At 40.5% G+C, this 20,557-nt stretch overlaps 1 protein-coding gene across 2 annotated transcripts in view; it reads left to right on the forward strand.

The window, feature by feature from the left end:
- Positions 1-20,557, forward strand: part of MARCHF8 (membrane associated ring-CH-type finger 8) — a 90,275-nt gene that overhangs the window by 57,102 nt on the left and 12,616 nt on the right. The window contains exons 3-5 of one of the 2 annotated variants that reach the window (XM_053949091.1): positions 9,058-9,108; positions 18,537-18,616; positions 18,926-19,771. In XM_053949091.1, coding sequence (XP_053805066.1) covers positions 9,058-9,108; positions 18,537-18,616; positions 18,926-19,771 — 977 coding nt within the window. The remainder of the gene's footprint in view (positions 1-9,057; positions 9,109-18,536; positions 18,617-18,925; positions 19,772-20,557) is intronic. The other variant, XM_053949092.1, reaches the window with a different exon arrangement.

Below are 20,557 nucleotides of genomic sequence, written 5' to 3' on the forward strand. Positions count from 1 at the left end.
ACTGATACTGTAGGAGTGCAGTGACTTTAAATGTTCCCAGCACCAAACAGTGCAGAACACCAGTGGGTGCCCAGGAGTGATGCTGTGCCCAGGAGTGGTTTTCTCCCTAGCCCCAGGTAGCCCACTCTGGACTCACACTAGTTGGCTGCATCCCATAGCATCAGGTGAGGCCCTGTGTGAGACCAACTGTGCTTTCTTGACAAAATAAAATAAAATGCTCTTGGGTTACTGGTTAGGGTAGCCTGCTACATCTCAAGAGTTTTTTGCCTTTTATTTCTGGTATCAGGGAAAGATACCAGAAATTTGTGAGTTTTGGGAAAGAGAAGGTAAGATATCTGTGTATGTGCTTTCTCTAGTTTTGTAGTGTTTTTCCAGGAGGAGCAGGGGAGTGGAATTTTTTTTAATTAAAAAAGTGTAAAAGTATGTAAATGTGGGCATTCACACATGCATGTCCTTTAATTTTTTTGTGGTATATAGTCCATCAGCATGTTTGAAATTTCCTGGATAATTAGTCAGAAACTCTAGAGAGTAATTTAATAAAAATGTTTATTAGCACATTTATGCTTTAAAAGATTCTTGTTCTGCAGTTCAAATGCTCTTTTAAATGAAAAGTACCTTTTCCCTCAGGTGTGAATATTTTTTCCCAGAGCAGTCTTTTCTTTAAGGATGGCTGAACATGTTGCTTTTCTTAGACACTATTTGTAGTGAGTTGTCTGAGCTTAGAAACAAATGTTGCTAGAAATGTAACATGAATAAAACGCTCCAGAACATCACAATTTAGTGTCTTAAAAGGATCTCACTCTAACCAGTGTTTTTGGCTCAGTGAGTTTAATGGCATTTGTAGGCCCTAGTTGATAATTTGCCTAAATTTCTGTGATCGTTCAACACTGAGTTTGAAATGCTTCAGGCAGAATATTTTGCTGACTGCACTAATAAAAATGCAAAGATAAAATTTCAGGAAAAAGCAAGCTGGTCTGTACTGATTAGATGTTGCTAAATAGGTATAATGTCTACAAGTGCTCTTTCAAGAGTTCTTTTGTCGTGTGCTTTCAGCCATATCATGTTAAATGGTTACAAAAATACCCTGAACACTTTCCCAGGATCATTTGGGAAGTGATTTCTCTAATTTCTCTAGGGAACATTGTTTGCCCTTATGATCCATGCAGTCAGAAATAGGTTAATAAGCAATCATGATACATTGAGATGTAAAGGGAGGAAAAGAAGTTCAAATCCTTGAGCAATATAGAAACTACTTGAAGTATCAAGCTTTCTTTGGGCAATAGACAGTTTTCTAGTGCTGTTCTGAATCTGGTTTTAGATTCAGGATGCCTTTGTAAGCTTGGCTAAGAGATTAATTCACTGTTTTAGCAGTATACTTTGGTGGTATGAGTCGAAGATCAAAGCAGCTTTGTGGACCATGTTGGATGAGCAGAGGCAGTGAGCCAGGCCCATGTGTCAGGTCTGAGTTGCAGCTGCCACCCTGCCCAAGGAGCAGGTGCCAAAACACGGCCTGACACCTGCAGGGCCCTGCAGACACGGGGAAAGGCCAGCTCTTCTGAGAGGCTCTCCAGGATGCAGGCTTCCTCTTGTCTGAGAAATTTCAAGTTGCCAGTTGCCTAGAGGGTTTTTTAATCGGTGAATGTTTAAAATAGTCAATTGATTTGGCATATTGACATGTTTAGTGTACCATGAGAATTCCAGCAGTTGCATTAAATGCAATTACTTTGTAAAAGATAGAATGTTATTCCTTTTAATGTGTTTATAATTGCAGACTTCCTCAGTGCCTGTCTCTTTCTTTCTGCTGTTAAATACACAAAATGGTTTGAAATGGCATTTTCACTGCAAGCTTAATGTGTACTGCTTCCATTATCAAGAAAGGTGTGTATTTTTGGATCATGTCTTTTGTAGTTCATATAATTTTTCCCGGAGGGAAGGATTCATTTTTTTGTGTTGCATCACATAAAGTCATGCATTGATTTTAGGCAGGTTTCTGGCAACAGCAAGGTAAGAAGATGGGTAAAACATGTTGGGTGCCAAACCTTGTAGTCTACTTTCTTTGTTTGAAATTGGGCACAGGTCTTGTGCGTGCAAAAAGTGTGCAAATGGATACATTTTTAGTGAAATGTACCAGACTGATGGTCTTGTATAGAAATAAAAAAATTGTGCTTCCAGGTGAGGCAGCCTTTGGTCATCAAGAGGAAAACATATATATCATCTTTTAGCTCAGACAGTTAAAGAAGGAAGATGGAGGTCAGATGTCCATTTTGAAATAGCAGCTGGAGATGCAGGTTATCCATAATAGGAAGCACTTTGCAGGGTCTTTCGAAGTAAACCAAAGCAATGCAAAACCCAGGAGAATAGTGTGTTGAACAAAGCCATGGAGAAGAGGGCCTTTTTAAAGAGAATGCTCTTCTTACCTTATCCACTATCTGGCTGGAGTCAAGAAAGAATCCAAGCATTTTATCTCTTTTGTAGTCCTAGGACCAAACTGGCAAAGCCAGGCACAGAGCAGTACGCAACAAGTAACTGTGTCTGTTACATGTAGTCTGCGTACCTGACAAGTTTGCATGGTATTGGACACATCCATGGAAGTTCTGAGAGCTGCTCCTCAGGCAGGCAGGAGATGGGGCACATGGTGTTCTGTCCACACTGGGGTGCAGATGTGGGCAAGAGGTTCCTATTTAACTTCTACACTCTGCTGTGTTTGCCTTGTTCTTTGAATTTCTTCTCAGTTCTATTTCTTGTTTGTGATCTTCTAACCTCCTTGACCTGCCTCCCCAAACCCCCAAAGGCCGTGGACTGGTTTTGAATTCCTAGGTTCCTTGAACTTTGCCATTGAAGCCATTTGGTCTGTTTGTTGTCTTCTTTTGTTGGCTACTCGTTTCTGTTAAAGCCATATGATCTCATGGTTTTATTTCTGTTGCCGATGTTTTCAGGCACAGCTGTAACTTCAGTGCCTCAAATAAAGTTTGTTAATTCTCCTATGTTTTACTTTCAGGCTTATCTTTTACCTTTAGGTTGTTTTTCGGAGTTTGTCTCCCACTATGTGAAGTGGCTTAATGTGAATATGAATAAACAAGTTAGAGAGCTCTCTGAGTTATCCACAGTGAACTTGCTATAGATTTTCCATTACAAAAGATCTGAAATCTTAGATTGGTTTTCTTCACTTAGTCATGGATTGCTGGTTGCTGGGAATCAAGTGGGATTATCTAGTAACAGAAGATACTGGACTAGATACAAGGAGCATGGTTTGGATTCCTATTTCAGTATTGATACTGTGTCTCCAGAAGAGCAAAAAAAGGAAATTAAGTGATGTGATTTCCGTCACCCTTTTGCTTTCAAGTGTCAAGTAAACACTGCATAAGTATTTTCAAGTTAATAGTCCACAAGAGCAGAGATGCTAAGCATAGATGCTATGACTGTTTTTTGACTAGGTGCATTATGGCATTATTCTTAACTTCATTACTCTTCTAGCTGTGTGGAAAAAATCATTGATGAACCTTGATGATAGTTATTGCTCTTCCACAATGACCTGGTGACTTTCCTCTTGGTGACCAAAGAAATAAAGGTCATATTCAGATGATAAATGCAAAGTACCATTTCTTACTTAAGTAATGAAATGTCAAGTTCTGTCAGTGACAAGATGTAGTGCTGACAAAGCTTAACAATCCATTGGTTTTGACAGATGAAGGAAATAATTGCAAACAAAAGTGTTCTCCCATTTCTTTCCTCTCATTCTGTCTACTTCAGACAATTAAGTGCACTTGCCAATATTATCAGCAGCAATTTCCTCTTCCCAGATTAAAAGCATATGTTCTTTTTAATATATATTGTTCAGGTATAGGGTTGCAGAGCAAGATTTACAGAAATTCTTGGAAGAAGTTGTCAGGAAATTTGGTACAATCATGAAACCTGAAACGATAACTGGGTGTGTACGACTGCATGTTTGTAGAACAGTGATGCATTCATGCTCTGGTCATAGGACTCAATGGAAGAACAGAGTTTCACTTCATGCTTTGCCCTGCATGGATCAGCTACTCAGTACTTCAGCACCTCACCATTTCAAGCAGTGCCATTCTGTGTTCATTCTCTAATTCCCATCAGATCTATGAATGAGAATTTCTGTATGAATCAGAGCAGTTGTTACTTATTCGTTCTCTTCTGCAAAGTTTTTTATTAAGAAAAGCAACCATTTACCCAGAAGACTTTGTTAAAATTCAATTACGTGAATTGTTAATAACAGTAAGTGATTTTGCTAGATATCAATCTCATGCTTAATCTGTCATTGTAAAATACAGTTGTAATGCACAAAACGAAATTAAAATGCCTTTCAGAGTCCACATAAAAAACCACAAGTTGGCAGTGCTCTAGCCAGTCTGACCTGGTTTGTTTTTGTGTCTCTTTTGTGCTGAGACATTAGTACTTGCCTTGTAGGCATCTCTGTCTGTGGCATTGCAGTAACACCCTCCTCAAAATGAAGTTTCTGCTCTTTGTTATTGAGATTTTAGGTAGAGAACACCTATCTTCAGATGAAGCTCTTAACCCATGATATCCTGTAAGATAATGTAACACAGAAATTGTATTGCAAAATGGGGAATATAGTGCCCTAACAGGTCACTTGTGTATTAAAGAATTAAGACTTCAGGAAGCAAGCCTGTGCTGGGTTCACACATAGACCCTGGTGTCTTGAGGGCAGAGGAGTACCATCCTCTGGTGCCCTCTGTCCTCTTTTCTGAGATGGAAAGAGAATAAAAGTCATCCTGCTAACCCATTGGGATCTGGCTTGCAGTTTCTTCTGCAGGTCTATGAGCAGAGATAAAAGATGGGTTTAGCATAAATCATTCTTAGGACTGGATTATGTGTGTAGTCACAGTTGTAACCAGAAGGCAGTTGCACAAGCTATGAAACTGCTTCCTCTGTTGTCTTCTATTTACTTGCCTTAAAGACTGGAAGTCAGAGTGTTGGAAATACAAAACTAAATTATTTTACTGATATATTGTTTACCTTTCATCTGGCCAAGATACTTAAGGTGTATTTCTTTCGGGTGCCTGCTTACTGATGCTGCAGTAACGTCAGCATCTACAGCTAAGTTTGGAGGAAGGTCAGTTTGATACAATGGTGTTGTAAGTGGACAAGAGCAGCTCAGGCTGCTGTGGCTCTCATGGTAGGAACTGATGTATTGGGGTTCACAGGAATTCTGGGTTTGGCTGTGTGAGTTATGTAGCTGTTGTGCTCAGTGGAAAATGATACATTAGGGTAGGGAAACAAGTGTAAAATAACTTGAAATGCTGAATATATGAAAGACTGAGGCAAAAAGAAGGACAAAAGAGAGTTATCATCTTCTAGCTATCTGAACTGAAAAGGCCTTGAGAGATGTCGTGCAGCTGAGGAATGGTGGCAGGAGGGAAAACAAGCCAGGCAACAAGGAGAAGGCAAGGTGTAGAGCCCTGAAGAAAGGCAGATGTGAGCTGAAGCAACTGCAGAAGGAAGAAGGCAGCTCTGTCACTCACAGTTGGGAGCAAATTCAAGGGGGAGGTAGAAAAAGAAAGGAAAGTTGGGAGGAGGATTCTGGCAATTGCAAGAAAGTGCATCCAGAGGACTGGGTAGCAATTTTTCTGGTTTTCAGTCATTTTTCTAGAGCCACACTAGCTGCTGGGGACCTCAGAGCAGCAACTGCCAGTGCTCAGGAGAAGTGACAAGTTGCACTTGTAATTTTTTCCTACCTGGGTGAGGTTAGTTTGTTTGTTTTTTAAACACCTGCCAGGTGGTTCTAGTTGAGGAGGATGACTTCAAAAGGCAGGATTCCCATTATTCCATACAGAAAAACTGAATTGTTTTGCTAAAGGAGAATGACACTTACTTTAACTGGTGATAATTGTAGGGTCCTTACTTGCAGGTGTTGCTTTTGTCTTGATTCAAGTGCAGAGCCTAATGCTTTTGCATGAAGGAAGGAGAGCTTGTTTGGAGCTCTGATTACCAACCAGAATGTGTCTTACTATGCAGTGGGAACATACTAGAAATATTAAGGTTTTATTTGTTGGAAGTGATAGTAACATGAAAGCTTAATATTGCCACTCCCATGTCAGTGTTAATTTATGAATAATTCTAAAAGATCCCAGGATTAATGTACTGGTGATGGATATAGAGTGAAAAGTGAGATTTGTTTGTTTGCCTTTTAAATAATTTTTATCTGTTTAATGTTTCTGTTCCTCATTAATTGTGCCTACTGTTAAAATCTACTATAGTGAATTTCCTGTTGATGTTATGGATATACCTGCTTTGTGTGGCTAAGAAACAGAGATGTTAAAAAGCATTTAGATGCTTAGGAGTCCATTAGGAATATCGCAGATTCTTAAATATATGTGTGCATGCACTCTGTAGTCCTTATGGGAATACTTTTCAATACTGATTTTTTGCTTTAAAATTGTCACTTTTTCAATAACAAAACCAATTATTTGCAATCATCTGCTGACTGAAACATCTGATAGGTATGTTTCCAACAGTAGATGAATAAAGATAATATGTGCCTCTGTCTCTTGGAAGCTCCTGGCATCTATCAGATAAAATCAGTTCTGGGAGCAGAGGCAGAGAGACAAGTTTCTGTGGCAGCAGCTAAAAGTCTGTTTACTCTGCATAATCTACTGTGTTGTGCAAATACGGGTCTTATCTTCCAGCCTGTGATGCTTATTGAATTTTAGCACATCCTTTTCAAGGCAGGTGCATGTGTAAGTTCAGTCATGCTCCCTTGCAAGCATCTTCTTCAGCTAGACAGGAGTTTTGGTGGGGGGCATTGAGTTAACATGAAGAAACCTCTGCTCTGTTTAATTTCATCCTTATCTTTGACACCATGGGCTGGATTTGAGACTGTCACCTGTCTTGCTTCAGGGAGACTTCTCACCCAAGGGTTTCACTCTCCTCTATCATTTTCCCTTGTTGCATGTAGCCTTGCTCTGTTTGCTTCCCACGCATCCCTAGAAGGCCAAGCACAGCCTGCTTCCCCCACACCTCACACGTAGGCAGTGGCAAGTCTTTGTGCTTGCCAACTTCTGGTGGTCTCTTTTCGTCATAGCTTGAGAACATGTTCCTGTTCTCCTGTAGCTTCCTCCTGTCTCCTGTAGCGTCAATTAACTTTTTTTTTTTGCCCTGTTGCTATGGTTGCAGTGCCTTTGATGAAATCAGCTTATGATTGGAGCCAGTTCTTAGCCGCACAGGTTCTGGCAGTAGTCTTGTCCAATGTTAGTCTTCACATAAGCATTATGTCCATATTTTTGAGGATCTTTGTGTGTTTGTCTGTGTTCCAGGAATATTGTTATCTATGTAACAAAAGCTCATGGTATCTCAAAAATCAAACTCAGTCTTGCAGTGTACAAATCTGGCATTCTGATACTTGCTGATTTTTATTTTGGCAGTCGGTCAAAACTAGCATGTGGTGTTCCCTAACCACTTTTCCCTTTTTCTTCAGAAATACTATTCTACTGTCTTCTAGATACTTGGATTCCTACAGGAAATATCAGAACACTGTATTTGTTTCCTCATGTTTTTAATGAAGGAAATGCAGTTTTTGTCTGTCGACTGACATAGTGCCCAGGACTGTGTTGAGAGGCAGCTCGTGGTGTAAGGAAGGGACACCTTGCTTTTATAAGCATGTGCTAAAGTTTTATGCCTTTATGGCTTCTCTTTTCTCATCAAAAAGCTTTGAAGTTGCTTGGGAGGATGCACTGTAGAAGTATCTGGGAGAACAGGGATGTCAAAAGTTTGGGTGTAGCACCTGAATGCTCAGCCAGTCAGGCTGGCTTCATGTGGGCTTTAGTCACTGAAGGGTCATTTGAGTTGTAACAAAGTATAGACAGGAGGTCTGAGACCAATGTGCTGATCTAGGACTAACAGCAGCTAACTGATGGGGAATTTTTCATATCCCTATTTCTTATAGATGTAGAACTTCTGATCTTAATTTCTGTCTGATCAGTCACTGCCCAGAAGACTGGAAGAGGGTGCTGTCAATCAAATGTCCCTGTTAGGTTTAATTCTCTTCAGGAATAAATGTGAAAGAGTTTGTTTCCTAAAATCCCAAGCAGAAAGATGTACTTCTAGAAGCCCTTACATAGCACAGAGCCACAGGAAAAAGTATTAACTTTGCCTTTTTGTCAGAGGGTTTAAATCTCAAACCTATTGCATCCCAGCTTTACAAACTTAGTGGAATGTAGATCCATAACTGAATGTTACAACTTGCTCTGTTTGTAGTGCTTGTTTAGGAAAAAGTATTTTTCATTGGATTTTATTCAGAAAAGGTTTTGCAAAGCAATTTCTAGGCTCTTCCAAGTGAAGCAACTATGTCCAGTTACAGTTACAGTGAACTGATGTTCAGAAACCAGGTATCCTTAAAGGATGAAATATCTTGCTGAAACCTACAGTTAATTTTTGAAGGAGATAAGATTGTCATCCATATGTGTCAGGGTCTGCACACTGAAAAGTGAATAACAGATACAATCATCACTTATTTCAGTTTTGAGAATTGCAGCTTCGACATTTCCATCTTGTATGATATTTCCAGTTTAATTCCAAGTTCTGTATTAAAATGAAGTTTCTCAGTAATTCTGCCCTGTATTCTTAAGTGACATGCATGTGGTTATTCACAATTGTTTCTAGACATCACTATGATATTTTTGTTTTTCATTAAGCAAGAGCTTTCAGCTTTAGTGGTTGGATGTTTGCCTTTAAATGTAGATGAAGCAGATCTTCATGATACTGAGAAGTGTCCTTTCCAAAATAAATGCCATCTGAATAAAGGCCTTTACCCTCGGAGAAAAGAAATAATTGTTTTACTGTTTATCAATTTGTACATATGTTGCCTATGTGATTTTCTGCAAGGTAATATCTTGTTAAACAAACAAAGCAATTCAGTGATTATTGTAAATCAGGCTGATGTCAGTAGAAGCAACATCGTTAAAGGCCCCAGCTGTACAACTTCCTCCATGGAATTTGATTTCTAATGCCAACTTTAGAGTAGTTTTGTAAGTGTGACTTTTTGCTGCAGTGATCCTGTTCTTGCTCTTTCAGAATGAGAAGGCTTTGGGGCATTCTATGAGCCGCTCTAGTAACATCTCAAAGGTATGTTGCTTGATATAACTCAGTCTTTGATAAATTTGGGGATACTGAGATTTGTTTCAAAATTGGGTGATACATGTGATGATGTGACCAGTAGAAAATGCTATTTATGCCTGTCATTGATAGTCACTCCTGAAACATTAGAACTCTGGTGTTTTGCAGATTCTTTTTACAGGTCAAACGAAATGGAAGCTACGGTAGGTTTTCTCTTTCACACTGCCAGCCTCCTCAGCTTGATAGGAGCAAGATAGATGACAGATGCCTGAGATCTTATCTTGGAGGGAAAGTGGCTCCAAAAACATCACTCAAGTATGTTGTTTTGTAAGATAAAGCTGGGTAAGATATGTATAGCTGTGCATCCCATAATATGTGGTTAAATGTTATTCTATTGTTGTTTCAACACCAAATTATTTTTAAGTGCCATGAGCTTACTATCAGGACATGACTATGTAAGTATTTTTAAATGTTTGATTTTACAGGGCTTGGTCATGTAAGGCAGGCAGGATGCTCCACCCCTTCTAGTCACTCTTCAGCATAGCCCATGGGCACATCCAAAGCATAATTGCTTTGTTATGCCATTAGGAAAAAGGTATCTTCTGTCCAAGATAATTATTGCAATACATACCCTACTTCTGCATTGCAAATAAGATTTTTTATTAGCTGTGCTGGTTGAACAGTACTTTTCATGGAGTGTATAAGCTTCAACTCTTTGTTGCCCCAATTTTAAGTGGCTGTATGTGGTTACTTCTAATGAAACACTGAGTCATTATGGGCTGCAACATAATAAGTATTGTGAGTACTTCTGGATCTAGAGAATTGTTCATGACTATCTCCAGCAGAGGAGACAGTGTCTGCACATTATGTATGGTTTATATGGGCACAGACAACTTTCACTTTGGAGCCAAAAGACAGGATTACTGGTAGTCCTAAACAGTGAGCAGGGCAACTGCCTGGTGCACAAGGTATTGACCAAGCTGTAGGTGTTGTTATCATGGATTGATAAGAGATCATTTTGCATTTGGCATAGAAAATGGGCATTCATATAAGGGGTTTTGAAATAAAAACTGTGTGAGTATAAATACTCACATAGGTTTTTCTAAAATGGGACTATGCTTGTGCCTTTTTACCCTGGTTCTTACCTTCTTAGGGATCCTTAATTGGATTTTCAGGTTTTGTTCAGCAGAGATAGTAGTTTTGCCATTAAGTATCATTGTACTTTTCCCAGAGTATCTCAAGTCAGCACAAACATTTTGGCAGCAGCACTTTGGTACCCATATGAATGTGCACAGTTCATTCTTAATTCATCAAGAACTGATAGTGTGGCAGTGCAGTGGGATGGACCTTGCACTCTGGAAAGCTCTCCCTGGGAGTGCTGGCAAGTGAGACATCAATATTTACATTCATCTTGAAGTGCTGAAATGTTCAGCGTGACTGCTGTGTGTTGCAAAAGCTAAAGTTCTCAAGGGGATCAAAAGTCAGTCTTACCAGTTTAATGGAGGAGACTTTTTGGTTGCAAAGTGAGCTTCCCAGAGGTGTTGATGTTCTTACTGCTCCTGTGTCATCTGTGCCTGATCCATTCTGTGAACCTTCTACACTCTGGAGATAAGTTCAAACAAGGGCAGAGGGTGAAAGCCCCATCAGTGAAGTCAGCCCCCGATTTGCCTGCCTGTCTGAATGCTGCTTTGTGCATCCAGGCAGTTCAGTGCTAAACTGCAACAATTCTTTTGTGGTTGACAGGTGCTTTGGCTGTTGCGTGCAATTTCAAAAGACAAATCAGGAAACATTATAGTAGTGCAATGCTGCATGGAAGCTTAAGTGCATGGAAGCTTAAGTACATGGAAAAATTTTCTTGTTGTGAGATTTAATAGGAAAGGGCCCAGTTTTTTATTCAGAATACCACAGCAACCTGTGGTATTGGGCAGATTGGGTACACATTTCAAGAATGGAAATGCTTGGCTGCCTGTGTAGCCCTTTCTGAAATCCAGAGGACTTGTTGATCTGACACCATTTTAAGAGGAACTTTTTAACCAAAATTGGGTTAAATCAATTACATGCTGCATTTCCAGATGTGTTGAAGAGTGTGTGTGTGTGTACAGAAATAATGGTCACGCTTTCTGCAACTGACTGTTTCAGCCATTGTTTTTCCACCCAAATCTAGCTTACAGCACAGCAACATAGCAAATCTGCTACAAATTCTTGGCACTGACACTTGATTCAAAGCCTTACTGGTGCTGATATGTCATTATGAACCTGCTGTGATTATTACTGTGTATCTTTCCACTGCTCTCAGTTGCACAGTGCAATTTGAGTGGAAAGGACTGAGTCAGAACTCAGCCTTTAGCCAAGAGAGGATGCTGTGCTACTTATTGTGACCAAGGAAAGCAATGCCCATGGGCTTAAAGTGATCAGGAAAGGAGGCAGACAGATGGTGCTACTGAAAATGTAATCAGCTGGTAGAGGTAGCAGGACCTCTCTGAATGTAGACCCCCAGTGTCAGGGCCAGGTGGAGCTGTCCCTTGGGAGAAAGGGGCAAAAAGGCAGTTCTCCAAGAGGCAGATGCTAAGAGAGGCAGAAGAGATGCTAGTACATGTGGCCAAGCCAAGAAAAAGCAATCACCTGAATACTTGGCTAGGGATGGAGGCCAGAACGAGCAGAAAAAGGAGCAGGGAATTAAATGTAGGAGGATCTTCATATGGTGTCATTAAGCTGTGTGCAATATGTTGCACAGTGGGGGATGTGGCATTTCTCCAGGCCCTTCTTTGCTTTTTTGGTATATATATTTCAAACACTCCTTTTAAATCTGCTACACGTGAAACATGTAAATTTCTGAAATCTTTTATATTTGTTTTGAAATTAAAAAAAAAAAACATTGAAGGCAGATTTAATTGATTTAGTCATGGACTAAACACAGCCCATTTTCCCCAGCTTGCCCTGTTCAGACACATAAACAGCACTGATGCTGATTGAAGCAACACAGGGAATACAGCCTGTCCCTGGCACAAGGGAATACAGCCCAGATCCACATCTTGGCTGTTTACCCTAAGCCAGCATTTTTTCCAAGCAGCCACTGATTGCTGTGAAGTGCCTTCATCATTCAAGCCCAACAGAGAAATAATTAAGCTTTATAGAAGCTTCGTCCTCTTAAGTATAAAAGAAATGGACCCTAACACACAGCTAGTCACTAGGAGCAGCCAAAAGAGAGATTTTCACAGTAGTGATAATTCATGCCCTCCGTTCATAGATAAAGGAATTGTGCTTACAAGCAAATGAAATGAGGTCACTTACAAAGCTGGTCTCTAAATAGTTATTCTCAAATTAGTGGTATTGTTTACCTTTAAAGTATCTGATATATCCTGAAACTGATGATGTGATGTCTGGAAATACCTTCAGGTCATCTGTGTGCTGTTCTTGTCATCTGATTGCTTTGGAAGGTTGATTCTAATGTAAAGGGGAAGCACTTCGTAGTCTTATTTTCATAGCCCTCCAAGGGATAAAGTTTGAAAATGCTAACACTGGGATCACAGCAAAGGAATCAAAAGTGAACTCCTTAAAAAATGTAAATGCTTTGTCTTTTCTGAAGGCCTGTATAGTTTTATCTTTTGAGTAGAAGCATGCTGTAAAGTATTAGATTATTCTTAGACTGAATAGCAACCAGTGCAGACACAAAGTGGTAGCCTAAGCTTGCTATGAAATTTAAAATCCATTTAGGCTGTTCATCAGCTTGGAACAGATTTAGAAAAGTATATGAATACACACGTCCACTGTTGCCTGAAGCTTTAATGGATTCAGTGAGCATTTGTCTGTAGAAAAGTAGTCCAGGTTTTTTAGTTGCAGAACTTAGCTGTCCTGTAGTCTATCAGATGACCAAGGCTTACTGAAAAGAAATGTTTCTCAGAGGTGTTCTGTTCAGGTACACGAGCCTGGGGGTAGGGAAATACAAGTTGCTTTAAAAAACTCTTCTACTGAGTTACTGGGGAAGGAAAAGACATGAAAAATTGTACAGTGTGAAGATGAAAGTATACTCTTTCCTCAAGTACAAGAGCAAGTGATCTCATGCTGGAGCACACTGCAGTCATGTTTGTAAGGAATGTGATAGTCTCCCTGTGCTGTGATAAATTCCCTCTCCTGGGGCTGGATTCTTTCTGCATATAGGTATGAGGGCACCCCATAAAGGAACCTGCAGGGGTTTCCTTTCCTCTTTTGTTCCCTCAGTACATTCAAGGTATTTTAAGGAAGATTTTTAAAGACAAAAAGCCATATATACTTTTTCTTATTCTCTCTGCAGAACCTGTGCAGTTTTTACTGGGTTTAGTCAACATTAATCCTGTGCTGTAGGCTGGCTGTAATATTCTTGGGGAGATTTTGAAGGGATAGATAGCCTCCTTTCTCTAGTATCTTCAGCTCTGGAATCTCTAGAGAAAAGTACCTGACACAATCCTCCTTTAGATTTCTTTAGAAATAAAAGGGAAAGCTGACTTCAGCTTTGCTTCTAGCTGCTAGACATAGTTTTAATTCTAGTCATATATATTATATAAAGTATGGAAGAAAGTTCTTCCAGCAGCTGACTGCTGGTTCCTATCAAATTGTTGCCAAAATTACATAGTGGAGTTGATTGTCCTGAAATTTTCAGATACCTCCTTCCCATATCTACTCTGCAGTTTTTTAACCACTCTCCATTTTAATAATTTATCTTAACCCTCTCTAAAGACACTTGATTTTAATATGTGCTGGAAGTCAATATGGCACGAATCTGGTAGGGAGAACTTACTGGAGGAGATCAGAAGTTGCTGATGGTTGAGCCTGCATGTTGGTACAGAAGCTTTCAAAGAGTCAGCCACTGTTAGTTCCATGTGTACATGGAACACAGTACTTGCTGAAAGTACTCAAGAACACATAAAATAAAGGCAAGCCCATAATCAAAATGCCAGGTTGAAATTTGGGTTGTGGAGTGTTTCGCTCCTTGCGCTATTGCTAAATTTGTATTTGCCTGAAGCTCCTTGTTCTGAAGTTCTTCCCAATAAAAGACTTAAAATTGAGCTTCTTTTCACTCTGTCTGCACAGAAGAGAGTTGTGTTCTATTATTAAATGTGTATATTTCTTTGTATGTTACTTCCAGATCCTTAGCTGAAACTTGTAGATGTTTTTGTAGCACAAGTAGTAGGGTTACAGTATTATTCCTAATCATGTGACACCTAGAAATGACAAATTTGCACATGTGGGGGAAAAGCTTTGTTTGCTTCCTTTAGACTTCCATTCAGTTGAAAAATTCTACAGGATTTGTTTCTAATTTTTTTCCTTCAGTGAATAAGTCAATAAAGTTTTTAGGATGTGATGGGCCCTGTTCTTTAAAACGAGATGTAATTGCTGTTACTGAAGTGCAGCCCAGATTGGGACAGCAGCAACTATACCCAGAAATGTCATCTCAGATAAGCAGGGTGTCTTGAAATATACCCGAGCCATTGGCATGTTCACTATGGCTCACTTAAAAGGTGCCTTTATTTTCTTAGGCGGGGTGGGTTTTTTGGATTTTGGTGTGCAGCATGTAATCAAAAGTATGTAATAAGGCTGAGTTTTCTTACCAATAGATAACACTGTTTATGTGGAGGCAGAATGAGAACATATATATGTATATATGCAGGGACACCTGCATATATGCATATTAAAAAATGTATATGCTCCTGCTGGCAACCCTTCAGAGAACCGTAGGAATCCCAGCAATTGTTACCTTCAAAATTGCTGTGATTGTTTGAGTACCAGTGCAGAAGGCCATGCTGTGACCTCAGTGAATTGCATTAGATAGGAATGTCAATATACACAATTAATGAACTATTGACCTTTAGTACTGAGCTATTTTAGGCAACCAGTCGGGCTGTACAGAGTAACTCACAAGGCTCCAAGGCTCGTCACTGGAGGTGATGTTCCTCCATGCAAAGGGCATGACAGTGCAGAGAGATTCAGCAAGTGATTATGGAGTTAGAAGGGTCAAATTCAGGCTGTCAAGGCTTAGGCTACGTGTCACATATGAACATGGCAGAAACCTCCTTATGAGAAGGAGTGCTCTAAAACCTACTGCTGCTGTTGTCATTATAAATAGCCAGTTTGGCCAAAGGTGCTGCTGCTGGGGCAGTAAGGGTGGTGTATACCAGAAGCTACAGAGAGGAGAAGGTTTTGACTGCTTATTTTCCCAGCCTTTTCAGAGCTGAGCTGTGTGGGAGCAGCATCAGAGCTCCAGGATAGCTGGACCCGCCTGTTTCATTCACCCATCACTGCCTCTTCTTCACTGTGTTCTGTCCTGAGGCTGCCTGTATTTCTTCTTTTCTGTGGCACCTCTCTGCCTGAAAGCTGTTGTGTCCGAGTCAGTAGACCCAGGTGAGCTGGGAGGACTGGTCAGCAGCAGTGATGTGTAACCCTGCTTCTAGATGCAGCAGAACTTGGTACTTAGGCTTTTGGCAGCAGCTTGCATTTTACTATGCTCTTGTCAGGGAGTTGTGCTTCACTGTTAGAGACTCATTGCTGTCACTGACTGACGTTCCTAGGGAAGTGACTGGCATTAGAGCCATGGTTTTACCTCTCCTCACTGTCCTACTCTGAGTTGCAGTGCAGCTCTATGAAGTTTCATGAGCAAAAAGCATGGGACAAAAGGAGGACAGACTGAGTGATTGGAGGCTCATTGAACCATGGCTTTTGGTGGTAGCCACAGCTCATTTGAACCAAGGGTAGAGCATAACTTCCTCCAATTATTTGTTTTTCCTTTTTGTGGTGCCTATCCAAGTGTGTTAATTTCTGTTCATAGTTTGGTTGTTCATACTTTTCATTATGTATGAAAATAGAGAAAAGTATCTTTTGTTCTGAAGCAGAAAGATAGGGGGGAAAGGAAATGTGCCTCAGATGCTGAGTTTCTCTAAGCCACCCTGAACAGTACTGGCATCTAGAAACAGAATACTAAACTTGAAATGCAGATGAAATTCCACAATTTCGTTTTTGTCCCAGCCTTTTAATTTCCCAATTGGCAAGACTTTTAACACTCTTGGTACCAGACAATTGGATCAAGAAACCAGTAATGTGGTTTTGGAAGAAAATTTTGGATCATTGATTCTAGTCATCTGCTATTAGACTATCATGTCATATATTCTGCTGTCCTTTTTTAGAAAAGTTCATTGCTAAACTGAAGCAGCTGAGAGATTGGATTAATTCTTAGCAGGTTACCTTCTGTGATTTGCTCATAACGTAAAACCTGAGACAGATTTATTAATTGATATGTGACTTCACTTCCAACAATATATAGCTCTGTCTCCATGGCAGAATGCAACTTGCTGTTTTACTGGTTTAATATTTTGGTTTTAGAAGATTGCTTAATATGTCTTTTAAACTATTTTATTATTTTAGTTTTATTAATTTGCAGAGTGAAGCAGTTTATCAGTAAATTAGTGTCAGATCTTTCATTGAATTGTCAGACTTTGATTTAAAAAAAGTTAACTGCACAAACCCTTATAAAAGATAGGTTATGAAGTCAGGTGTACCTGCTTTTAGGAGAGGTTAAGCATCAAAGAGAGAACAAATTTCCAACAAGTACCTGAATTCACATCACTGTGTGATCAGAATCCTGTATCATTAGCACGTGCAAGTGGTGTAAAATGTAAAGAACTGTAGTTTCCTGGATAAAGCCAGTATTTGATCTTTGTCTTTAATTTGTTTTGTCACAGTCATTACATAGCTCATTTTGCTTTCTGGCCCAAGGTTATTCTACTGGGTTTTATTCTATACATGTACCCAGCTTTGGGTAAAATGGGAAATAAGTTACAGTGTCTTACTAAAGATTAAGAGGTATGTGTCAGAGTCTTGGCTGAGTCTTGCCTTTGATTCCTGCAGGCCCAGCTGTAAATGGATACCTGTTTTTTCAGTGTCTGTGCACTGAAAATGAGGTGTCCTAATGTGAGGGCAGATACATTGCTGTCTATAGTGCTGTTGACTAAAGAAATAAAACCTTAAAAGATGAGTTCTGTGACAAGGAAGGTGATTGTTTTATCTGTATTTATAAAGTAGCATGTGCATGTATCTTCTCTCACAAAGAAATAAAGAGTATAATGTGTGACAAGGAACCTTGATTTTGCTATGACAGTATAAAAGTCTGTGGCAGCCTTGTTCAGATATACAATAGGGGCTTTTAATAAATTAAGTATAGAATTGACAAGTCCCAAGACAGATACAGTGTGTGTTGCAGCATGATCAAAGCAGTGATGACTGAACAGCTCTGGTGTCTGAAGCTGAAGCACAGGGCTGGGCACATCAGGCTTCTGTGGCAGCACACCTTTTGTCACCTGAGGTCTCCCTGGTCTGGCTGTCTGCAGTTACCTGATCCAGGTCTCTGCTGGCAGTGCTGGTTTCTGTGCAGATCAAAAGAGCTGTAAAGCTTGCTTTGAATTTTGTAAGTGTTTGGCAGCAGTGGGTGAGCAGTGCAGCCTGTCCAGCAGCTGTGGGACATGGGAGACCCAGGTTTAAAGATTCTCTGTTATGATGTTATTAATGCAGCTGTCCTCCCCACAAAAATCTCCAGGGAGAGTTGAGAAGTTTCTCAAAGTGGCGTGCAGGATGCAGCAGCAGAAAAGGTCTTTAATAACAGCCAATGGAGTGACAGCTGAGACAATGTTCTTTCTTAGCACTTTGAGTTCAGATTTGTCTATTAAGTGTTAAATATGCCAAGAGCTTCACTTTGTTTTTGAATTAGTTCAACTAATTCTTAATTCTTCAGTTATTCTATTTCTCACTGTGCTTTTGTTGCGACTTACAAATAGGACTGCTGCCACACCTCTTCTCCAGTATGGATCTTCCAGGATGGAAGATCCTGTTCAAGTAAGAGCAGGATGAAAGGCCTCAAAAAGTACACTAAGTACTTCAGGGAATGCTCTGGGTTGGCAGATGGTGGTCATGTGCATATGCTCTTAAGGAACATTAAGTCCTCAGGTTGTGTCTGAGTTACTGAGTTACTGCTGGTTCTGTTTTGTGAAGAAAACCCCAAGCCTCTAATCTCTTGCCATCATTGTTAGAGGAAGGATTAGCTATTATATGGTAGCTAAATTCCAACTAGTTTATAGCACACTAACATCTAATTATTCTAATTACTGTAGTATTGTTCATTTCCTGAGCTATTGTTCTGTGCAGTGTTTGACAGCTGGCAGGTTCCACTCCAGAGATGTCTGCAGTTGACCTTGGAGTAAAACATTTCTGTTCTGATCACTTCTTCTCCAGGGATGAGACTATGTGACCTTTCTCGCATTTAACAGTAAAGTCACTTTCTTACAACTAGCCCTTGAGTATCTGCAGTAGAGTGATATCTGACTCCATATGCTGTGTTTCACCCTGAAGGTGATTGCTCTGCATATTGACTCCTGACTTGAGGGTTTTTTTGTTTGTTTGTTTTAATTTCACTGCAGGCTGGAAGTCCAACCTCTGTCTCTGCCCCTCATAGCTTCTCTCGGACTTCTGTTACACCATCCAACCAGGACATCTGCAGGTAAAGTGTGCCATTTGCATGGCTACAGTGAGGCTCAGGCAAGGTTCAAATTAAAGAAAAGCAAAACTGAAAAAGCACGTTTATGGGGAAGTCAGTGATGTGGGATTCCCACTTGAAGCATACCATTTGTTTGACTCGACTGCTGTCTAACACTGCTTTATTAAATTCTACTGACTGTTTGGCCCTGCTATGTTTGCCATTCCCACACTAGCTGTAATTCTCATTTCTTCACTTTTAATTATATATGTTCTCTTTTTTAATTGGTTTTTTTTTACTTTATGTGCTTTTATTCCACTATTCTGCATGCAGTTCCAGTGCAGTGTTTTCTGAGTGTTGTCATCACAGTCCAGTGCAGTCTGCTGTTGTCTTGAAAAATCCGCACTGCCAGAGCCCTATGACACAAGGGGTCACTGTGACAGTAATCTGTCAGGACACGTTACATGCAGCAAAGAGAAACTCCCGTGGGCAGGATCGGGGCCAGGCACTCAGGTCTGCTAAGAATGTAAAGCCTACCCGCACCCTGAAATTCTCCAAGTCCCTCAATGACGTGGACCAGAAGGCGCAGAGCACCAGTGAGTGCTTTGATTATGTGGAGCGGACACGCTCAGAAGGCAAACTGACCCTGAATCAAGAGCAGTGTTTAAGGATTAACAAATTTCATCTTAAAGAGAGGAAACCGCTGAATCTCAGGCCTCTTTCTTTTAGCAATTCTAAGCACTCCTATATCCCTTCCCTTTCCAACTACTCAAGTGCATCGGGAGGAGCAGAGAACCACAGCGCTGTACATATCCCCCTGCTGGAGGACAAGGTGGACCATGACTCCTCAAGGAGCAAAAAACTGTTGCGTTACCTTTTTTCCTTCTCTCACACCTCCAGCATCAGCAGCCTGCATAAATTTCATGAACTGGAGAGCTATTCCAGTCACTTCCAAGCTGACAAATCCTCCAGCATGCTGGTGGAAAGCACAGACTTCTGCTCTGATGATATGGGAGATGATGACGTCTTTGAGGACAGCACCTCAGTGAAACTCAAAACAAAAGAGCAGCGGGCACCACTCTGTTCAGTTGAGAAGGACAGTGACCTTGACTGCCCTTCCCCCCTCTCAGAAAAGTTACCCCCTCTGTCCCCTGTGTCCACATCGGGGGATACCTGCAGGTTGGTTTACCAGAGAACCACCTACCTTTTTAACCCTCTCATGTGCGGTGGTGACTGTTCTGCTTTCCCCTGCCTTTGTGCTTTTTCTGTCTCTTCTTTTACCCTGTCACCTTGCTAATACAGTATGTGTGATTTAAAGCATGCAGCCTTCTCTCTGCGGTCCTGCACCCTTCTGATGCACTTAACAAGGCTACTAAGCAAAATAAGTTCCTTTGGAGTCAAATAAATTCTCCTAAAATTTATTTCAGTTTTGGGGTTCTGAGATATTTTATCAGTGCCCAAACTGGGAATACTATGAGAGACTCAGCTACGCATCATAAAGGTCAAGCTGAACATGTCTTAGATTTTAATGAGCAATGTGTTGTCCTGACAGTACTGCTAGCTTGGTCAGAGGTGGGGAATCAGGAGGAAAACAGACTGCTTGAAAATTGCTCGTGAGATCAGATCAATATAGCTTTAGATATTTTTTCCCCCCTCAGTTTGTAGCTCACCACACTTTTTTATTCATTAAGGGCTTCCTGGTTGTCTTGGTCAAAGGGTATCTGAGTGCTGGCTGTTAGTGGTAGGCCTGTGTGATGTCCATAGTGTGAGGTTCAAAAATGATGGGTGTCCTTATTCCAGCTACAGAGGATTAATCATGTGCACAGGTGTTAGGAACAACAAGATCTGGACTGTCTTCACAGTGACTTGTCTGCTGGTCTGCCCTGTCCCACACCAAAAATGTGCTTAAGGAGCAAGAGTCATCAAGTTCAGGAGCAAATGTCTAATCCCTCTACCTAGCATTTT

This window comes from Vidua chalybeata, chromosome 8 (assembly GCF_026979565.1).
Source record: "Vidua chalybeata isolate OUT-0048 chromosome 8, bVidCha1 merged haplotype, whole genome shotgun sequence".
In the NCBI taxonomy this organism is placed as follows: Eukaryota; Metazoa; Chordata; class Aves; order Passeriformes; family Viduidae; genus Vidua; species Vidua chalybeata.